The following is a 21445-nucleotide window of genomic DNA, read 5'->3' as shown; positions in this document are numbered from 1 at the left end:
TATAATGTTAGCTTATTTTGTGCATTTAAAAGAATAATATCAGAAGCTTTTTTTTCTTAGTGATGTGTGTAAAGTCCAGATGACCTCTTCGCAAGAAAAGGTTTTTAAACAAAACCTTGGCAAAGATACTAAGACTGTTTATGACATGTTATTCCATCTGAGTGGACAGTTGTTACCAGGCGTTACATCGAGCCAATCGTTGCCCCTTGATCCAGTTGAACGAATGTTACAGCTCCACCGGCAGCATTCTGCATTGCTTGCTTTCCTTAGGTAAGTACCTGTATGATAAAATATGTATGCATATGCATGTATCTTTTCTTTCCACTTTTTTTATTAGCATAGTTCAAACATAATTCCACTGAACAATATGCAGTAGCTTTAGGGTTTCTTTTATACTATAACTATTGTGATCTAAGATTTATGTATTATAAACTTTAATTAACTTTTATCAGGTTTACCCTCTGCAGTTTATACTAATTGAGGAGTCCTTTGGTAGGGCTATATCCAACACAGGAATTCCACAGGAACTCTGCTCCCTTAAATATGAAAGATGACGACTCAACCTCATTCCTCAGACAGACTCAGTAGATAGCCAGATCAGGTTTGCCATTAATGATCTTACCATTCACTGATGCTCTTTGTCCTGTAATTACTGGCTTTTGCAAGAATTTTGTAGACTTACTTTGTAATCTGTAGGTCTTTTATACTAATAATGTGCCAAGAAATAGAAGCACTGTTCCTGTTGCTGAACAGATTTAGCTATTAGCTACCTTCACTGATAATCTTATCTTGTCATATAATATGGAACAACTGTCAAAGATGGTGCAAATCAAAAAAGGTTAATAAATTCTTCTTCATCCTTCTTGGCTGTTGCTGCTGTGAAAGAGAGAAGAAAATTAACTTCAGAGAAAGTCTAATGTCATGAGATCCTTCGAGATCATCAGAAGCCCTGAAAGACAGCATCTCTGCTTCTTTTCAGCATCCTCACCTAGTATTCAGGAGGCTGTAAAGCCATTTAAAAACTGTTATTTACATACTGTTCTAAATACAAGCTTTCTATTTAAGAATAGCAGACAGTGATACAGTTGTATTTGAATTCATAATGAGGCCAATGCACACTGCTCCAACAACACTGGCCTTTTATTTGCAACTTTCATCCATGTCATTTTTATTAAAAAACAGGCAGAGTAGCATTCTTCTGTGCATCAAAGATAACATTGTGGCAGGTGATTTGGAGGAGCCATTGCAGCAGTGGCAGAACCAAAATAATTTCTCATTGGGTGACAGTGATACCTACCATCAGTCATCCTCCAAGTTTGAGTGCGCCACCCAATATCTTTGAGTATACCAGAAAGCCTTCTTGGTTGTTACCAGCTCTGGGAAACACTTCTTCACCCTGATTGTGTCAGGTGGCTTGGGCAGACAAGGTAAATTCTTAGCACTTTTTGAATTTGGATACAGTGGTGCATATGCTGTGAAGCTGGCAGTATACTTTTTAATATGACCCAGTTTACTGAGTCATTGCACCTGAGAGAGAGATGGAATGTCTCTATACATGATTTATCTCAAGTTTGTTTATTGTAAAATGCAAATAAAAACATTTATTCATAACATTGAAAATGAACAATGCAAGTGGAAATATTTCTTCAATATGTAGGTGAAAAAATGAAAGAATGTCATTAATCTGCTTAAATTAAGTTTCTACCAGAAAGGTCTTCCAAAATACCTTATTTTGTTTATATTCTGCCAGCTTCTGGCAAGGAGGCAGTCAGGTTTCTGTACTTTTGCATATCTTATGCTTAAAGTTACCCCTAACAAAGTCTGTTCAGGAACTTCTATCAAAATATTCATTCACAGAAGTTTCCTTAGAGTTTTCATGGGATGCTTTTGGAGCACTCCTAGATAGGGTCAAAATTTTCTCCTGGTGGAGCCTGATGGCTCTTATGTCCAGTCTTCCCATTGAAATTTTCCAGGGAATCTAGGTGTCTTGAAACTAGCGTACATGATATTGCATAATTTAAAATGGTGATGAGTTTTGGGGTAAATGAATCCCAACCCCTTTTGCTAAGCTAATTGGAAAGAAATACTGAAGAGTTTCTAAGGTAGTTTCTTGGGCAATTTGGAAAGCTATTTAATAGCTAAGTTTTAATAAAAGCCTTCAGTCTTACTGAGTTTTGTCTGTTAACTCTCTGACATATTCAGAGCAGAATTGGAGCAGCAGCCAGTTGGTCAAAGCTAAGTTCAGTGCCTCTGGACACAGATACATCGATGACTGATGATTGACAAGGTCTGATGATTGGAAATGAAGTAGTAATCCATAACAACCCTAGAAAAATGGTACAAGGTGCCATAGAAAAGCAGTTCTAGCTGGACTCCTGTGCTTATATATATTTGATTGTAGATGATTAAATTGGTGCTCAGTATGTGCTTAGCATTACCACATCCTGTTAGTTTCTGCCTCTTCTAGTTTGTGTGAATCCCATCAGATTTCTTCACTGTTCTTGATTTATGTATATTCTTTTCCTACTTGTGCATTTTAGGATCACCTAGAATATTTGCATTTCTTCACAGATTGTTATTTAAGAATGTTTATAGATCACAGTACAAAAATGTCTGATATCTGCGCTGCTGGCATGACTGTTTGTAGTGATGGTAAGACATCCACAGCCAGCCTAGATATGAGTAATTAATCCGTGATCTGCTATCCCTGTATGTTCATTGTGATTTGTGGAAAGTGCAAATTCCCTCCTGAAACCCAGGAGGACACTCTGAGATTAGAAACATACAGTTCTTGGCTTTCTTCCCCCAACCAGTACTTTCTGGTCAGCATGGTTGAAATAAAGCATAATTCATCGTTCAAATTTTCCATTTGCTAAAGCAGGTGGATGTTGTTCACTGTTTCAAGCAACATTCCAAGTATCAGTTTTATTCTCTGTCCCTCAAAAGGTTTCCTGGGTGCATTAGCACAGTAGTAAAGGAAAAGTTTTGGTATTTTACAATACAACTAACTAATTTGTTCCAAGCTGTGTGTCTTGAGGAAAAACATCTTAACAGTGTGAAAATATTGATGTTGGAGAACTGGCATAATTTTAAATATTGACCTTAATGAGGAGGAATTTAAGACAGTGTTCCTCAGTAACAAAAATGCAGCTGATTCTGAAAGCATTCAGTTATATAGAACCCATCATTGCTATGATGACACGTAATGTTCTTATATAGCTTTTCTGAAGATGAAAATTGTAGGTTACACCTATTCCCATATATCTACCAAATAAAAACATTGAAAGAAAGATAGGACACCTGCAAAGATGAATGTTGTATAGCTTCCTTCTTTTATTATTTGGGAAGAACTGAAGTTTTAGAGGGATTTCATGGGACAGAGTCTATGACTTAATGGAAAATGGGAATTTCAGACATGGTAAGTTTTAGAACCAGACTACTAATTTGATGCTCTTTTGGGTCCTTGATTAAAATATTTGTCTTTTAAAAAACATGCTAGATAATTGTATGAAACATGAAATTTCAATAATCTGAGAAGATAATGCCTGTATGTAAAATATGAAGACAAAAAATGTGTTGTTACCAGCAAAATATAATTCTGTGGGAAGAGAAATAAGTTGTCATGATTCTAATTTCAAACTGCGATGTATGACTTCTAACGTACAAATTAAATTGAATTTGGACTGTATGATACCGGAAAAGTATGATCACTTCATTTGAATGAGAGACTGGTTATATAAAAAGAAAAGTTTATCTGATCATTATTCACATTAGCCATATTAAAAACACCAGAGAACAATGTAAATCTAGATACACTAGGATAATCTTTCTGACCTAAAAGTTAGGAAACTTTTCTGCTCCCCTGAGAAAAATAAACTTAAGAATTCTTCATTATTTTCCCCTTTCCAGCAACATTTGTTTAAAATGTGTCATTTGAGGCAAAGACTATTCTTTCTTCATTTGGAAGTTAGCTTTTTTTGGTATTCAGTCTAATGAAGTTGCCTTTTGTTACTGCAATTACTTTTGCTATTGTATTTATTAGTCACTTGAGAGCAGATGGCAGGTCGGTTTAACAATTAACAGAGTTTTGAAATACCTTTGCTTACAGCCATAAGACTTCCAATATCAGATCAGCAGACAGATAAAAACATCGTCAAGTTTTAATTCTACTAATGTTAGTTATGCTGGTCCTTTGGCTTTCACATGGAAATGGGTATTGTGTGTTTTGATGCTTTGTGCTATAATAAACCCTTTACAGAGGAGCAATTCTCATAAAGAAGCCAGTCTGTCCAGAGTTGTATGTGCTTTTAGCATTTAGTTGTAGGCATAGAAATTGAACATGAACTTCATAAATAGAAGCTATCTAAAGCAATTAGTAGAACTGGATCATTAGTCCAAAGTGTACTCAGAACTCTGAAGAGCTTACACATAGGTTAAGCAAGTTGAAAAACTTGGACTGCTCTTAAAAAGAATTATTTTGCTTACCTATTAACTTTTCCTGCTTTATGATTTCAGAAGCCAAGGAGCATATCTTCCTCATGTTATGCCAGAATTTCTGCTTGAACCTGATGATTATAAGAAATGGATTAAAGCGCAAACTGTAGTGAAGGTAGGTTTGGGTTATTTTTGTGTGTGTTTATTTTGTTTCCTTTTTTCTTCATTTTGTAACAAAGACCACATGCTTAGTGTCAGTCCTTTGAAGACGAATGGAACTTCTCCGTGGACCGTGAGTATTCCTATTGTGGTGACTGTTTCAGATTGCATAAATCTAAGCACATGCATGAGATTGAACAGAAATTTAAACTGACACCAACTTTTACACCCTTCTCCCCTGTTTTTTCTCTTCCATTCCTTCTGAGACTACTGATACCTTTGATTAATTTCCAACAGATATGTTTTCTCAAAGTAGAATTAATTTTACTGCTTTATGCTGGTTTTACCATTTAAAAAAAAATATTCTATGTGTTGTCTCTCTGTCCTGATTGCTGCTTTCAACTCCTGTCAATTCCGTATTGTGCTTATTCCTGAGATAGCAGGAAACTGGAAATGGTTCTAATGCTGATCACTATTGCACTATAGTAGATGTTATTAGTTAGTTATGTCATTGATTCATTATTGTCATCTTGTGAATTTCCTATCCAAACTACTGAAATTAATATAAAAAATAAATCCCATTCCTTTATTTGAAGGGTCACACAGATGAGTTGAAAAAAGGAGATGTGAAAAACTCAGACATATTTAGCAACAAGCATCTATTCATTCTGGAGGACAGCATATTTGAGACAATGAGCAAACGAGCTTGGACAGATGTGCTGCTGCAGGTATACAAGGTAAATTGTAAATACATTTGCTACTTAAGTTCTGAAGAACTGATGGCAAAAAAATTTGTTTTGGACAAGATATGTGGTATATTCAAGTTTTTTTTTTCCAAACCGTTCTTTAAAACTAAATACTTTTAAGTATTTTATTTCTCTCTAACAGAGAAGAAAAAGAATGAATGAGAACATTTTCATTTTCTTAGTTCTGAAACTTTAGTAGTGTGTTAATATGTTTCAATTAAGAAATGCTATGTTAGAACAGTCTGCATTTTGTACGATTAAATGTTACAGAAATCTTACAAATAAAGAAAACTCTTCCACGCTTTTTTGTTACCCTGGTTAGAAGCACTTTTCACTGGAAATACTTAGTTGATTAGACATATACCCAACCATGGTATTTATTATCTTATATTAGAATGGAATTTTTAAACAGGTAAGCTTTTTTATAATACCTATTCCTTTTAAGAAATAATGAACTTGGTCAGTATGGATTTCTCAAACTTTATTAAATTTTCTTTTTACTGATGTTACATAAACACTTTGGATGTCTAAATTATGTTTTCCAAAGTAAACCTGATGTGCTCACCAATGATCAGTAATGTTTGTATGCCTAAAAATAAATATTTACTTATTTCTATAAAAAGGAATGGAGAATAAATGGAAAAAAAAAATTATCTGGGCTTCCCAGTACAAGAAAGACATGGACATACTGGAGTGTGTATCCAGTGAAGGTTCTCAAAGTTGATTTAAGAGACTGGAGCATCTATCATACAGAGAGAAACTGAGAGAGCTGAGATGGTTCAGCCAGGAGAAGAGAAGTTTCAAGAGGGATTTTATCAATGTGTGTAAATATTGGATGGGAGGGTGTGAAGAAGACAGTGCCAGGCTCTTCTCGGTAGTGCCCAGTGACATGGTGAGAGGCTGTAGGCACAAACTGAAATACAAGAAATCTGTATTGGTTTTATGTGGCAAGGTTTTGGTAGCGGGGGGGGTTACAGGGGTGGCTCCTGTAAGAAGCTGATGGAAGCTTCCCCTGGGTTCGAGAGAGAGCGAGCCCATACCAGCCGGCTCTAAGACGGACCCGCCGCCGGCCAAGGCCGAGCCAATCAGTGATAGTGGTAACGCCTCTGTGATAACATTTTTAAGAAGGAAAAAAAAGTTGGGATGGAGAGAAAACAGCCACCGGAGAGAGGAGTGAGAACATGTAAGAGAAACAAGCCTGCGGACACCAAGGTCAGTGCAGAAGGAGGGGGAGGAGATGCTCCAGGCGCCGGAGCGAAGATTCCCCTGCAGCCCGTGGGGAAGACCCTGGTGAGGCAGGCTGTCCCCCTGCAGTCCAGGGAGGTCCATGGTGGGGCAGATATCCACCTGCAGCCCGTGGAGGACCCCATGCCGGAGCAGGTGGGTTCCTGAAGGAGGCTGTGACCCCGTGGGAACCCTGCGCTGGAGCAGGTTCCTGGCAGGACCTGCGGATCTGTGGAGAGAGGAGCCCACGGAGCAGGTTTTCTGGCAGGACTTGTGACCCTGTGGGGGACCCATGCTGGAGCAGTGTGCTCCTGAAGGACTGCACACCGTGGAAAGGACCCATGCTGGAGCAGTTCGTGAAGAACTGCAGCCCGTGGGAGTGGCCCATGTTGGAGAAAGTTCATGGAGGACTGTCTCCCGTGGGTGGGACCCCACGCTGGAGCAGGGGAAGAGTGTGATGACCCCCCCATTTCCCGTCCCCTTGTGCTGCTCGGAGGGAGGGGTTAGAGAAATTGGGAGTAAATTTGAGCCCAGGAAGGTGTTTTAAGATTGTTCTTATTTCTTATTGTCCTACTCTGATTTAGATTGGCAATAAATTTAATTTCCCCAAGTTGAGTCTTTTTTGCCCATGACTTATGCTAGAATTAGTGGAGCAGGATGATGGTTCCAAATAGATCTTTCATCTCTCTGACCATTGGTGTAGACACAAGAATAGGATAGAACACATGGTTGCTGGGGATATGAAAAAATTCAGGTTTAGATGAGTTTAAAGCTGTTGTGAAGGTGTGCTTTTCATCATTCTAGTTCTGTTTCATGCATGAGGAGCATATTTTGGCTTCTCATTCATTGTTCCATCATCTTTCTATCCTATAATAGTACACTTTTACAGCCTTATAACATCACATGCCTCTTCTCTGTCTCTCCTGCCAATGTCTTAGGAATTATACATCTCTGCTTTGCTTTTTTGTGGTAGCCTCATGCAGTTTGGCTAACATGGTATTCAATTCAGTATAAAAAAGCATAAAGAGAACTGTTAAGATAACATGACTTTACATTGGAACTAGTCACTTAACCTTGAAAGTCCTGTTCACTCTTCCAGACCCATTTGTTCAAACCCATTTTTGACAAGGGTGACATGACTGCTGGTGAACAAGGTTTATGTATTTATTTTATTAAATTTGTAAAGGAAGTATGGGAATGATAAAGAAAAACAGGATATGAACTGCCAAGACAGCAAGATCAGTTTATATGAAAAATATTTGTTTGGTCTAGTGTTCAAATATTCTGAAGTTAAGAGAATGTTTCATATCTTAGAAGCAGTTTCATTAAAAGGAAAGTAGAGACAAGCCTTTTTGTGATTACGATAGCTTGATTTCAAGCGAGGTAAGATGGAACAGAATCCTTTCTTACTCACATAGCATGCTGCAAATTTCAGAAAATGTTAAAAGAATTCATCTCTTCCCCAGACATGTTTTGTTATCCAATTTTATTTTAGAAATAAAATGTTGTTATTAGAAATACTTAATATTATTCTTTATCAACTAAAATGTCATCCCATATTGCTTTCTTGCCCATACCTGATGCATTATGGTCCACTTATGAAAACTTCTGTTGCTGCAGAAGTTCCAGAGGAAAAAATGTATACATAAATCCAGCTCAGGAAAATAGAAAATGAAGTTTATTCTGAAGAAAGGCTAGAACCTGTGGCGAATAAAAGGGGGAATTCATCATTTGTAAAGATATACTTTTAGTCCTTTTTTTGAGCAAGGGCTAAAATACTAATGGTATTCCACAAATCTTGCAAGTCTAGTCTAATGGAAATACATGGACGCTGGCAGCAGAAGTAGTAATTTAGCCCTTGATTCAGGCTGGATTTTCAATAAAGACAATTTATCTTTGAATTTAACGAGCATGTAGTAATAAGGATGGTTTTTCTAGTTATAAGTAATAACATTTCCTATCCTAATAGCTGATTTTTTTGTTGTTGTTGTTTAAATAAATACAGTGTGCTCCAAAAAGACACTGTATGCTAATGTCCTGGTCCCTCAACAGGGTCTCAATAGGAATGTAGACATGTGGGCATCTTGGGTTAGGATGGATTGGACTTTTCTTGTTAAGAGAGAGTAAAAGAATGTTTTATGGGTAAATAATGTTTTATTTTTTCTTCTAAATGTAGTTGCCATTACTCTTTCCTGTTTTGATCCTTTTGATAGAACATCAGGTTATACTGATGAAGGAATGTTGCAATAAATTAACTTGCAAAGAAACTGCCTTTTGAGAAAACATGAAATAGTATATATTTGATGGCTTTTTTTGCTATTGTTTTCTTCAAATTTATATCTGAGGATGCTGTTATAAAAGTTTGAGATTTCTTTTTTCTCTTAAGATAGTTCTATGCAAATCAGTGAAGTGCCGTGGAGAGAAATCCAAATATTTAAATTAAGTTAGCTCAGCCTTCTCTGCATAGAACTAGGTTATACTGAACTGAAATGCTTCAGGGTTTAAAAAGGAATTTCAAAGTAACTCAATTTTTTAAAAAAACTGTAATTAAATATGGGTGCTATAATTTAGGTCTCGTGCATATTAATAGTTAAGTAGGTTTTATATATTAGTATGTCATAAAAGGTTTTCTTCAGAAAAACTTGAAAGCAATGGATGAGAGTCCTTCATGTTATCTGGAAAAAAAAGAAATCTAGATGTAAATGTGGAAGCTGTGAAGTGACATGGCTGTAGCTGCATCATACTATATGTAAGAGTGTTCCTCTCTGTCTGCAGCAAATGGAGGGATTATAAGGTTTTAACACTGCCTCAAGAAATTGATGCTTTTTCTAATGTACCTGTTAAAATCTGGTATTGGAAAGCAATATGAAGAGAAATAATTATAAAAGGGGTGCAAGCTGTTTTCATTCTGATGAGATGAAATGAAATGGCATAGCTTTTTCTTTACGTATATATGTATCAGAGAATTAGACATCACTGGGAATGTTTAAGGGAGTGAGAAACTGGGCCCAATTCACACTTCAAAATAACATTTTACTGGATTGAGATTCATTGTCGATAGACGATGATTAGTTGTTAGGTTTTTTTTTTCTTTCTTCTTTTTTTCCTCCTTCAAACAATTAGTCCTTAACAAATTTATCCTAAATTATCTGTGAATATATGACACTGTGGAGATGATGCAGTGTAGTTAGCATTTATGGCCATGGTCCTTGATAGTCTTAGTCACCGGTCAAGGTGGTCAGGCCTGAGACCTCTTTGATGAGGGAGGATGGAACCAAAGCTGTTGACTTCATTGTCATCCTGAAAATCAAGTTCTGTGTTCTTCCTTGAAACACCTTTTTCTGTGCTGTCATTTCAGTTGGCGGGGGGGGGGGGGATCAAAGGTACTGTGTAGAATTTTTGCTTTTAACTTCTTTATATTTCTGATATTTTATATACATATGTTTATGTATTTTTTTTTTAAATGTACATTCATGCAAGACTTAATCAAGGACCTCTGAGTACGAAGAATTTTATTGCAGGTATTTTAACGTTTATTTTTTCAGGAGAAACAGTGTAATTTGGGCCTAAATGAGCAATTGGGTCATGAAAGATACCTTTTCAAGATTGTCTATAGATTGCACTGGACATCAGTATAGTAGTTCAGTAATTAGTGCTTTGGATAGAATATACACAGTAATTCTTGGAATCCAGATGGGTCCAGTGATTTCATCCAGTTCATCAAAACTTGGAAAAAATATTTAGAATAATAGAATCATAGAATACCTTAAGTTGGAAGAGACCTATGAGGATCATCGAGTCCAACTCCCCGCTCCTCACAGGACTACCTAAAACTAAACCATATGACTAAAAGTGTCCTCCAGACGCTCCTTGAACTCTGACAGCTTGGTGCTGTGACCACTTCCCCGGGGAGCCTGTTCCAGTGACTGATCAACCCTCTCCATGAAGAACCTTTTCCTCATGTCCGATCTGAACTTCCCCTGATGGAGCTTCATTCCCTGTCCTCGTGTCCTATCACTGGTCACCAGAGAGAGGAGATCAACACCTCCCTCTCTGCTTCCCCCCTTGAGGAAGCCGTAGACTGCGATGAGGTCACCTCTCAGCCTTCTCTTCTCCAAGCTGAACAAAGTGACCTCAGCCACACCTGTAAGTCTTGCCCTTGAGGCCCTTCACCATCTTGGTCGCCCTCCTCTGGACACTAATAATTTGATGTCTGTCTTATACTGCGGTGCCCAAAACTGCACACAGTACTTGAAGTGGGGCCGCACCAGTGCAGTGTAGAGTGGGACAATCACCTCCCTCGACCAGTTAGCGATGCTGTGCCTGATGCACCCCAGGACACAGTTGGCCCTTTTGGCTGCCAAGGCACACTGTTGACTCATGTTCAGCTTGCCAGCAACCCAAACCCCTAGATCTCTTTCTGCAGGGCTGCTTTCCAGCCTCTTGTCCCCCAGTTTGTACGTATAACCAGGATTACCCTGTCCCAAGTGCAGAATCTGGCACTTGCTCTTGTTAAATTTCATATAGCTGGTGATTGCCCACCTCTCTAGTCTATCCAGATCTCTCTGTAAGGCCTCTCTACCCTCAAAGGAGTCCACAGTTATTCCTAATTTCGTATCATCAGCAAACGTAATGTACATTTGATTCCTGTGTCCAGATCATTTATACAAACACTAAAGAGCACCTGCCCTAAAATTGAGCCCTGGGCCAACCCCACTAGTGACTGGCTGCCAGCCTGATGTAACCCCATTTTACTATAACTCTTGGAGTCTGACCCATCAGCCAATCGTTCACCCGTTTTATTATGGGCTTGTCTAGGTGTATGCAGGATGTTTTATCCAGAAGGATACTGTGAGAGACAGCATCAAAAGCTTTGCTAAAATCCCCAAACCCCACATCTACTGGCTTCCCTTGGGTCAATTAGATGGATGACCTTCGCGTAAAAGGAAATTAAGTTGTGAAACCATGCTGGCTATGACTAGTGACTGCACTGTCTCTCAAGTGTTTTTCAACAACTCCCAGAATAATGTTCTCCATAATTTTACCAGGCACTGAAGTGAGATTGACAGGGCTGTAATTACCAGGGCCTTCCTTCTTTCCCTTCTTGAAAATTGGGACATTTGCCAGTTTCCAGTCAACTGGGACCTCTCCAGACTCCCAAGAGCATGTGGAAGCTTCAACTTGCATTTTGTGTAAGGAAGCAAAGGAATTCCCTAAAACCTCAGCAAATCTGTTCTCTTGTGTGTTATACATTTATGCTAATGTATAATCTATTAAGCCTTTTCTAAATTAGAAAGCTGTTTGAGTTTGAAGTGTTTTTTTTTTATCATTTAACTTGAAATTGTTCTTTTTATAGTTCATGCTTAAAACCAGTTTTTCTTATTTCAGGTATTTGTTCTTCCACGTGTTTCTTCGTGTAGTATCACTGACCTGTTCAGCTTGGAAAGTGTGCAGAACATGCCAAGAATAAAATCAGAACCTTTATCCAGTAATATATATTCTCCTTATGAACGAACCATCCTCACCTGGTTGAATAAACATTATGAGGAGAATCGAAGAACTGTGTGGAAAGATTGTCAAAAAGGTGAAATAATTCTTTCACTATGCTCTTCCTTCCTAAAATACTCCTTTTTTAGACTTTTAAAATTGTTATTCATAGAGATACCATGACAACGTGCCACTGGAAGTATTTTGGGGGGGATAAGTTATTGCCTACCTGTACGTATTTCCTTTTCTTGTCTTTCTGTGTTCCAAGGTAAGTGTCTTTTGACTAGCACTGTTCATGAAATATCTTCTGTGTTCTGTGTGTTCTTATAGTTTCTAAATAGGCATAAAAGGTGAAATGTGGTGAACCTTCTCACTTCTTTCCATTAATGATCTCGGGAAGGGACTGCTAACAGTAATCACTTTCTCTTCATTTTGCTGTTAATAGTCGCATGCAGATGTTAGTATTTATGCTTATAATGGTGCATTTGAGAGCTAGCTTTTCAGAATTCTTAGAATAAATTTTGTATTGTCTTTATTCTAATGCCATTTAGGAAGGTAATGGAGACCAAGGTTCTAGATTATAAATCTTGTCCTACTTGCAAGGTCAGTTTGCCTCATGATCACTTGAGTAAGGTTAGACAAAATGACCTGTTCCATTTAAGATGGACCTAGGCAGTTCTGGTACTCAAATCTGATAAAGCTGTTCAACTGGTAGTAATTATTACTTCTATTGCCTTGTATCATTTCTCCCTTTTGCTACTTGACCCTAACTTCATTGTTTCTTTCAGCATTAATTTTGGATCGATAGTTAACACCAAGAAGGGGCAGTCTGATGATGATCAGGGAAGAACTCCAGAATGGCTCATAAGACACATATGGAAAACACTGTCTAGTGTCATTTTTGCCTTGAGTGATTTCTGACCTGTCTGAATTACGGGCAATCTATTTGCATATCATCTTCCATAAGTCTCATCTGGTCATATTCTCTACCTTCCATATGCTTTGAATATCCTCTTGCTTTTCTCATTTTACTGTATAGAAAGAAATTTTACTAGATATTCTCAGATGCGTTGAATAATTCTGCTGATAAGATTGAAAGGTCAGTCCATACCCCCTGCATCCAATAGAAATAGATTTCTAGCTGTCAACTCATAGTTTGCATCTGATCCTATGATTAACTCAGGGAGCTTCCCTAGCTAAAGTAACATGCCCTACAGTAAGTAGGTGTATTTGCAATGTACTCTTTTCTTATTATCTGTGTTTAGTGCCTGCTTTAGTGGAGCTGTCTTACAGGCGCAAGCACTCTACTCTGCTGTGTGTTAGACTCCCGTGTGTATAGATGACAACTTGCAGAGAGAATGGCTACCTACCTGGCCAGTGTTGTGGCTCACCATAAATGCTGCATGGATACATTCTTCAACCCCACCGTCTGTTCTCTTTATTGTAGCCTCTAGTAATACCTAGATGTTGAGGCATGACTAGCCTTGTTCTGGCCTGTGGGAACTTGGTGGGGAGAATATGTATGTCAAAATGTGTCATATTGAACATTAAACTTGTACTTGAGTTACAATGTCTAAAGATGAGAGGAGTGAATCTGAACCATAAAGTGCAGATCTAGTGGACACTAGTGGGCAAAAAACCCCAAATGTCTCAATCCAAGTGGAATATCTACTGATGCTGCATTTTAAGGAGCCAATTATGGAAAGTGTTGTTTTTGTTGCCTAAGAGTATGTAATAAAATAGAATATTAAAATGAGTTTGTTTTTTTTAATGAGTTGTCATATGGTTATCAGCGATTGTAAAGTAGGGTTTTTGCAATTATTTAGTTCTAAAGGCTCCCCAAAATTGGCACCCAAAAAGAAAAATTTAGTTACAATATTGGGGTTCTCAGAAGATAATAATGACTTCTATTAAATCATGGTAATAGGACAGATAACTCAGTAGGTTAATGTATTCATTTGTGCAGACCAGGTTGTAGATTTGGCTCTGGGTCACAGGTGAAGATGAATTTTGTGGTTACTGCCAGGGGACATTTATCTGCATTACAGTTCTCTCTTACAATTTCACTTAATTATACTTTTCTGCTTTCAGAGAAGTGCAAGGTTGGAATGAGAAGGCAGAGATTACATATGCTATCTGTATGGGGGAAGTTACAGATACTGCCTTGCTATATCGACTTGTATATAGCTTTTTTGGTTCATGAGTTCTGTATTCTGTTTGCTAGGGGGCACACAGAAATAGCTTGGTATATGCACATGAGCATGCCCTTTTGTTTCTATTTCCGTTTCTCTCACAAAACTACACAAATGAGCATTGCTAAAGATACAATAATTAAAAAAAAAAAAAGAGAAAATTCTGACAAATGATGAAATTCACATTCTTAATCTTATACCTCTGCATTATAAAAGTTCTTAACTGGGCGATCTTATCCTGTTTTGTTTCACAGATGACTTACCTCAATATCTCTTTGAATCCTCTCATTTAGCCTTCACTTTCCTCTTAATTTTTTTCTTTTACTGCTGCAGAATTGGTGTCTGCTAGTATGCTGTTCTTTCTGCTAAATCAGGCAGAGAATCTGATGGCAAAGGACACAGAAAAGGCTGAGGTACTCAATGCTGCCTTTGCCTTGGTCTTTTCTGGTCAGACTGGCACTGAACTGTCCCAGGCCCTCGAGATGAATGGGAAAGTCTGGAGCAAGGCAGACTTTAGCCTTGGTGGAGGAGGATCAGATTAGGGAGCACTTAAACAAATTGGACAAACACAAGTCCATGGGACCCAATAAGATGTACCAACAAGTGCTGAGGGGACTGGCCAATGCCATTGTGAGGCCATGCTCAGTAACCTTGGAAAGGTCAGGACAACTGGGAGGAAGTTTGGACAAGGTTTGGAAGAAAGTAAATGCCATTGCTATCTGGAAGAAGGCGGCTCTGTGGAGCTACAGGCCGGTCAGCCTCATCTTGTTCCTTGGGATGGCAATGGAGTGAATAGTCTTTGAAACCATTTCCAAACATAAGAAGGACAAGAAATAGTTTTGGAGTAGTCAGCATGAATTTACAAAGGGGTATTCATGCTTGACGAACCTGATTGTCTTCCAGAATGACGTGACTAGCTCAGTGGACAGATAGAGAGCAGTGGATATTGTTTATCTCAACTTTGGCAAGGCTTTCAACAGCCTCCTGTAACATCCTCATAAACAAACTGATGAAGTACAGGGTAGATAAGAGGACTGAAATTAGGTTGAACTGCCAGGCTCAAAGGGTTATGGTCAGTGGCACAAAGTCCAGCTGGAGGCTGGTCGCCGGTGATGTACCTCAGGGGTCATTAGGCTGAATTTGTTTTTTAAGATTGTTCACTGGAGAAAAATTTATAGATCTCAGCAGATTTAATATTCTGATATACTGTTGGTCCTTTAAATTTAATGATGTTAAGGTTAATAATCAAATTTATACTCAGATATGACATTTTTTATCATGTTAGCTTTAAATTAAGCATTTAAACAGGCTTTTTTCAGAGGAACAGTTAAAAGTGTCATAAGGAAAAACATCAGTCAAAGTATAGTAAATATTCATACAACCCAGCTGAAAGTCCCAAACATCCACATTTTTCTATTTTTGTTGTTATTTACTTAATATCACTAATTTTAAGAGAAGGATTTGTTCTTTTATTCTTGCTACAGTCCAGATCAGAGAGCAATTACCACTTTTTGCTTAACGTTTATGCGCCTGCGTATTATCATCCAAACACTCTGCTTTGAATAAAGAATTAGCCCTGACTAGCAATATGTCTTGACTATGGAGCTGCTTTCAGCTCAAACTCATCTGTTGGGTGATCCATCCCTACTAAATAAATGAAGATCTATCCAGGCCACATTTCTTAGTCTTTCCTTTGATACGTAAGCTACTTAAAGTGAAATGTGACAGTAAGCCAAGCCTAAGTAACTGCAGTGCAGAGAGGTTTTAAATATATATCTTTATTACTTCCTTCTAAAGTTGAAGATAACTATGTCATTCATCAGAATGCTTCTCTTGCAAGAATTAAGATCTCAATAGCTTAGAGAGAACATTAGCAAGGAGTTTACTATCTCCACATCTTCTGCCCTTACTGCTGCTAAAAAATAAGTATGTTTTAAAAGCAGCTTGGCATATGTTTTGGGAGGGCAGCCTTGTAATATGTCTTATTGACTGTAAAATGGAAAGCAGTGTTGAAACTTGAGACCAAATGCTGTAAAACTGCAAAATGCAACTTTGCCTATTCTGCTGAGACCTTAATTATACATGAAATATAAGATTCAGTGCCCACTTAAGGCATTATATGGGCAATAGTAATGATAGGAAAGGAAGCATGAATTATTTGAATGTAATAAATTTTAAGTTTACCTTCTACCATTCCTTATCTTCATGTTTCTTTTCAACATTTCTCTCTGAAAGACTAACTACTAATAGTAAGAAAAAATAAGAGTCAGGAGAAACCCTTTAAAAGTTGCTAGAGTATTAGAATGCCATAATTCAAACCCTGTACTTCCTAAATAGAAAAAATTTTGCATGTTAGTGAATTAAATTGCCACCTGAGAAGCTGTATGTCTCTTCCTTATTATTTATGGTTCTTGCCATGGTGAAAAAGATAAATTATGTTTTGGGAAATAAGGAATTTTCTTGAATGTATCCCAGGAAGATCTTGAAAAGAGTAGGTAATTCTACATTTAATATAAAATTATATAATGATATGACAGCCAGTAAATTGAACAATATCTGAACAGTCAACCTAAATCTGAGATGTAAGAGCTGTATCCAGAGTAGATACATCTTCATTTTACTGGAAAATCTGCTTAGAATGGAAATTCTGCTCAAGATGAAAGAGAAGTGCTAATCCAGTGCCAATGCAGGTTTGTCTGAAAGTGTTATGCATAGTAACATCTCTCAAGATTCTTACTCTCAAGTAGGAAAGTTTTGGTTTTGATGCATTTTATTCACTTCACTGTAAGTGAGGTGGGTTTTTTTGTTGGTTTTATTTTTATTTTTTTTAATTTTGATATCAATTGAGCATGGCATCAGCAGTAAAAAGGTTGAGGAAGGAGAGATTTTAGTGTGAGAAGACATGGCTTCACAAAATTATATGAGAATTAAATAGAATTCTTGTTTGTTTTAAAACTGATTCTGTAGAACTTTTACTTAAGGTTGTTTCTAATATAGCAATTAAAAACCACACTCTTTTCTTTCCCTTGTTTTCATGATTTTTTCTTCCTCTCCCCTCTTGCTTCTTTCCCCAGTTTTTAGGAATGGTATTTATGGAGTCCATTGATTCCTCTTCTCAGTTTGATAGTTCTTAGAGACAATTGAGAAACAAGAGTTAACGGATATTTTTTATCTTTGAAGGGTAGAAGGGAAGAATCTTATGTAATTTCACGTAAGATTTCTTTCAGTTAAAATCGCTGCAAAACAGGCTTTTCCCAAAGAATGAATCTTGCTTTTTACACACTTGATAAAAAGCTGAATTAAAGAAGGGGAAGTGACTATCTAATGAACTGCCATCATGAGTATCATAAGTCTGACTTCCAACAAAATATTATGAGAACCATTGCTCTTGAGTGATAAATCCTGGAAATTGTTTTCTGAAATATAAGTTAGCAAAGTTTTAAGCCATTTTTCTGTGTTATATTTCATGATTTGCACAGCAGAACACAAGAATGAAACATAATATATAAATAAGAAGTCTATTAACTAGGCTTTTGTGTCCTATTTGCCTTTCTTAGTCAACTTGAATGCTCTGTGTTTAAGAATTGCATTGTATCTTGTTCCCTTTAGCTGAAAAACCCACATGATTATATCAGGGTTTTATTCAACACAAAAGAGAAAAAGAATTATTTTCCTGAGTTTTAAGTTCATGTACAGTTGAGAAATAAGCAAAACTCCATGTTTAGTTTAACTTTTTAGATTTTTGGAGTAGTATAAAAATATTTGTTTTATACAGTTTTATTGTTTTTTACCAGCTGTCATTATGCAGCTTCAGGGAAATAAAAGTATGAAGAAGGATAGTCCTTGGAGCCCTATACTGAAAAGATTCAAAGTGTTCACGTTTGGAAAACTCTTTAAAAGATCTTTCAAAAACAAAAGCCCTAACTCTTCAGGCTGTGTATATTTGTGTATATATTTGTGCATATACATATATATGTGTGTGTAGATGTGTGTGTGCTTATATATAAAAATGTATATGTGCATATACATATATGCTGATCCTCAAACACCTAAATGACTTGAATAGGAATAATTGGGTAAATATTTAGGAAGAAATTTTGTTTCCTTACTTGCAGTACACTTTGAGATGCCTATACAGCTATCCTACTTTCAGCTAAACAAAGTGCTTCACAGCGTTTGTATGTTAATTGGAATAAATAAGCTTTCTGATTATTTGTGTAATTAATGCTACTTCTGCAGTGCATACCAAATATGTAGATTGAGTATGGTATAGCTGTAGATTTAGTAATACAATTTCAGATATATTATGAGGAGAAAACATAGTTCAGAATATGAAGATTGGAAAAGGTTCTCTTAATTCATTGTAACTACCAAACACTGAATTTCATTGAGAACAGTATTTAACTTTTTTTTTTGACTAAATAAGATGATGTGAGGATTACAGTATTCATTCTGAAGCCAGTATAGAAGCCAGTTATGCTGTAATGAATTGCTGTGATTTATTGCATTTTAAATCAAAGTAATCTATAAGCGAAATGCCATTGTAAAAAAAATAGTGTCAAAGATGACCTTTTAATCTATAGGCTTTTAGTACCATTTAGTGATTTTAAAACTAGTTCTCTTTGCAAATGGAAACTTTCTGTTGAAAAGCAACAAAATGGAGACTGGTATAAGGTAACATTCTTACGTGATGCATAAAAAACCTAAGGAATTTGTCAATTTAAGATATTATTTGAGATAAGAATCAACAAAAATAAAACAGAACTGTGTAGATAGTGGAAGACCGTTGGAAAATTTTATTAGGAGCAGAAAGGTTAATGTTCATGCCTGAGGGTAAAAGTCTTCTGCAACAGATGGGAATAAATGAGACATATCCCCAGCGTATTCGTTTTTATGTCATTGCCCCATGTGGTGTTTCTTGAATATTTCTGCTTAGAATTATTATGAATTGACAGTGGTATTAAATCAGTCTGTTCCTGATATTTCAGGAGTTCTTAGAATAATTACCAGTTTTGATGAGCAAGGATTGTAGCATCCTGCCTGAAGTAGGAACTGTAGTTTGCCTACGAGTCTCTAATAAAAGATTTCTTGTTTTCCATGTTAAGATAAACATAGCCTCACATGCTGTATGTGCTGAAGGTACGTACATTATCATTCTGTTAATCCTAAATACATTTTAGGAAAAACATAATATCCTTTTTCAAAAAGTATTCAAAGGCATATTTCCTTTGACCTTTCTTATGCTCTGTATTGTATACTTCAGTACCATCATTTTAAACCTTGTCCTGGTTCTAATGTCAGCACTTACAGAAAAAGTTATTGCTACATATTTCTTCTGTAAATGTTTGCATTATTCAGTACCAGACTTAAGCTATTGAAACAGGACTATAGGCGTTATTATAGCTATAGATTAGTTCCACCTCCAGAGATTTTGAGATCCCAGAATAGGAAGTTGTTATATAATATTATAAACCATTATTACTGCAGTAATTTACATTAAAAAGTACATACTGTGATAGTTTACAGGTCTATCTAGCTCAATATTCTACCTCCAACAGAAGATGCTTAGAGATCAGTAACAGTGCAAACATATGGCAATACTTTCTTTATGCATACTGTGAGACTTCCTGATCTGAAATTCAAGACTACTTGAGGTGGAAGTGGTACTTCTGTAAGGTTGTACTAGGGTTTTATTCTGTGAATTTGTTTAATTGTATTTTGAACCTGTGCAAACTCCTAGCATCACACCATTCTGAAGCAATAGGTAGGTTTAAAATCTGTACTGTATGTAAAATATTGTGTTTTGAGCTTGCTGCTTAATACTGTAATTTGGTACTTCCTTTACTGACAAACTTGTGTATTCCACTGAGCCATTTAACAATAATGTCTGGTTCCCATTCTGAATATCACACCTACTTATATAGACTGCTTTCACATCACCATTCAATTGTTAATTTTCCTTTGTAGTTCCATAGTCTAATTTATTAATTTCTTATGAAGTGCAATTTCATACCTTAGATCATTAAAGGTCATAAATTGCAAGATTTTTATGTGAATGTATTAGGTTTATTTGGAAACTCTTTTAGAATATTAGCCTAATCCTATATATTTTTTCCTCTGCTTTTCAGTAACTCAGAATTTGAAAAAATTGCTTGTGGCTATATAACAGGAGATTTATCATTTGTGAAGATGTCTGTTGTGCCTCCTTAGACATAGATCAGTTGATTTTGCAACTGATAGCAAAGATTTAACTTTTTTATTGCTTGTGAAAACAGTAGAACAGCTTCACAAGAAATACAGTACTTTCTTTAAAGATTTATTGCTATTCTTACTTTTTTATATAAAATAACTCTTAAACTTAGTAGATTAAACCAAGTCTGATCCTTTAAGAATTTTAATGCTTGGTATAAGACCATTTTGTTCTTTCTGCATGGTCTTCTTATCCAGATAATACCAATACATCAATCATACTTCTGTGTTACAACTTTTTTTCCTTTTCTATTGGAATTTTTATTTTAAGATTAATGATAATTTTTCATGGTTATTTTTTTCCAGAGTGAAAGTAATGTGGTGTGTGTGGTGGAAGAGTTGTTTAAGTGTACTATTTTTGGGGGAGGGCTAAACAGTATTCTCCTACCAGAAAGAAGATCATGATTTTGTCTTGCTAACAATTTTGTACTTTTTTTTTTTTTTGTGGGACTGATGCCAAAGAATACCTTCATCTATCTATTTAAAATAAGATTGGATATCGTTTCTTCCTGGTTTTCAGAAGAGGGGCCAACAGCTTTAAAGATTTCATTTTCACTGTTAGTAGTGAGATGTGTCAGCTATTTCAAAATGGTGAAATATTTGACTTCAGAGATTGCTGGGAACTCTTGATCCAACTACCCATTTTTCAGGGGTGTTTCTTTGAATTAAAACACTACCATCTTCAAAGAGATACTTTGTTACCAGCTTACTTTAGTAAGCCAGTGAGATAAAGCATACTGATGGACTGGTTAATAAAAGCGAAACTTGAAAAAAACCCACAGTAAAGCACAGAAAGTAGGAAAGGGAGAAAGAGAACAGAAATAAGCTGTTTCATTCTTGTGTGCAAATACTAAACTGACTATACCTGTAGTGTACTGGACAGGTATTTGCCTAGACTGTTACAAAAACCTCTGGAAAAGCAGAATCCATAGTCCACTTTAGGTTAACATCTGC

General features: G+C 36.5%; 1 protein-coding gene across 1 annotated transcript in view; it reads left to right on the top strand.

Annotated features, from left to right (window-relative positions):
* The window catches only part of CFAP47 (cilia and flagella associated protein 47), a 334652-nt gene that overhangs the window by 71622 nt on the left and 241585 nt on the right, over positions 1 to 21445 (top strand). Inside the window, exons 30-33 of the mRNA XM_069784915.1 lie at positions 61 to 270; positions 4516 to 4609; positions 5190 to 5330; positions 11952 to 12147. Of these exons, the coding sequence (XP_069641016.1) occupies positions 61 to 270; positions 4516 to 4609; positions 5190 to 5330; positions 11952 to 12147 (641 nt within the window). The remainder of the gene's footprint in view (positions 1 to 60; positions 271 to 4515; positions 4610 to 5189; positions 5331 to 11951; positions 12148 to 21445) is intronic.

The sequence above is a fragment of the Haliaeetus albicilla genome, chromosome 6 (assembly GCF_947461875.1).
Source record: "Haliaeetus albicilla chromosome 6, bHalAlb1.1, whole genome shotgun sequence".
Lineage (NCBI taxonomy): Eukaryota > Metazoa > Chordata > Aves > Accipitriformes > Accipitridae > Haliaeetus > Haliaeetus albicilla.
Note: the sequence above shows the minus strand (reverse complement) of the source record. Positions and strands in the feature narration are given on the sequence as shown.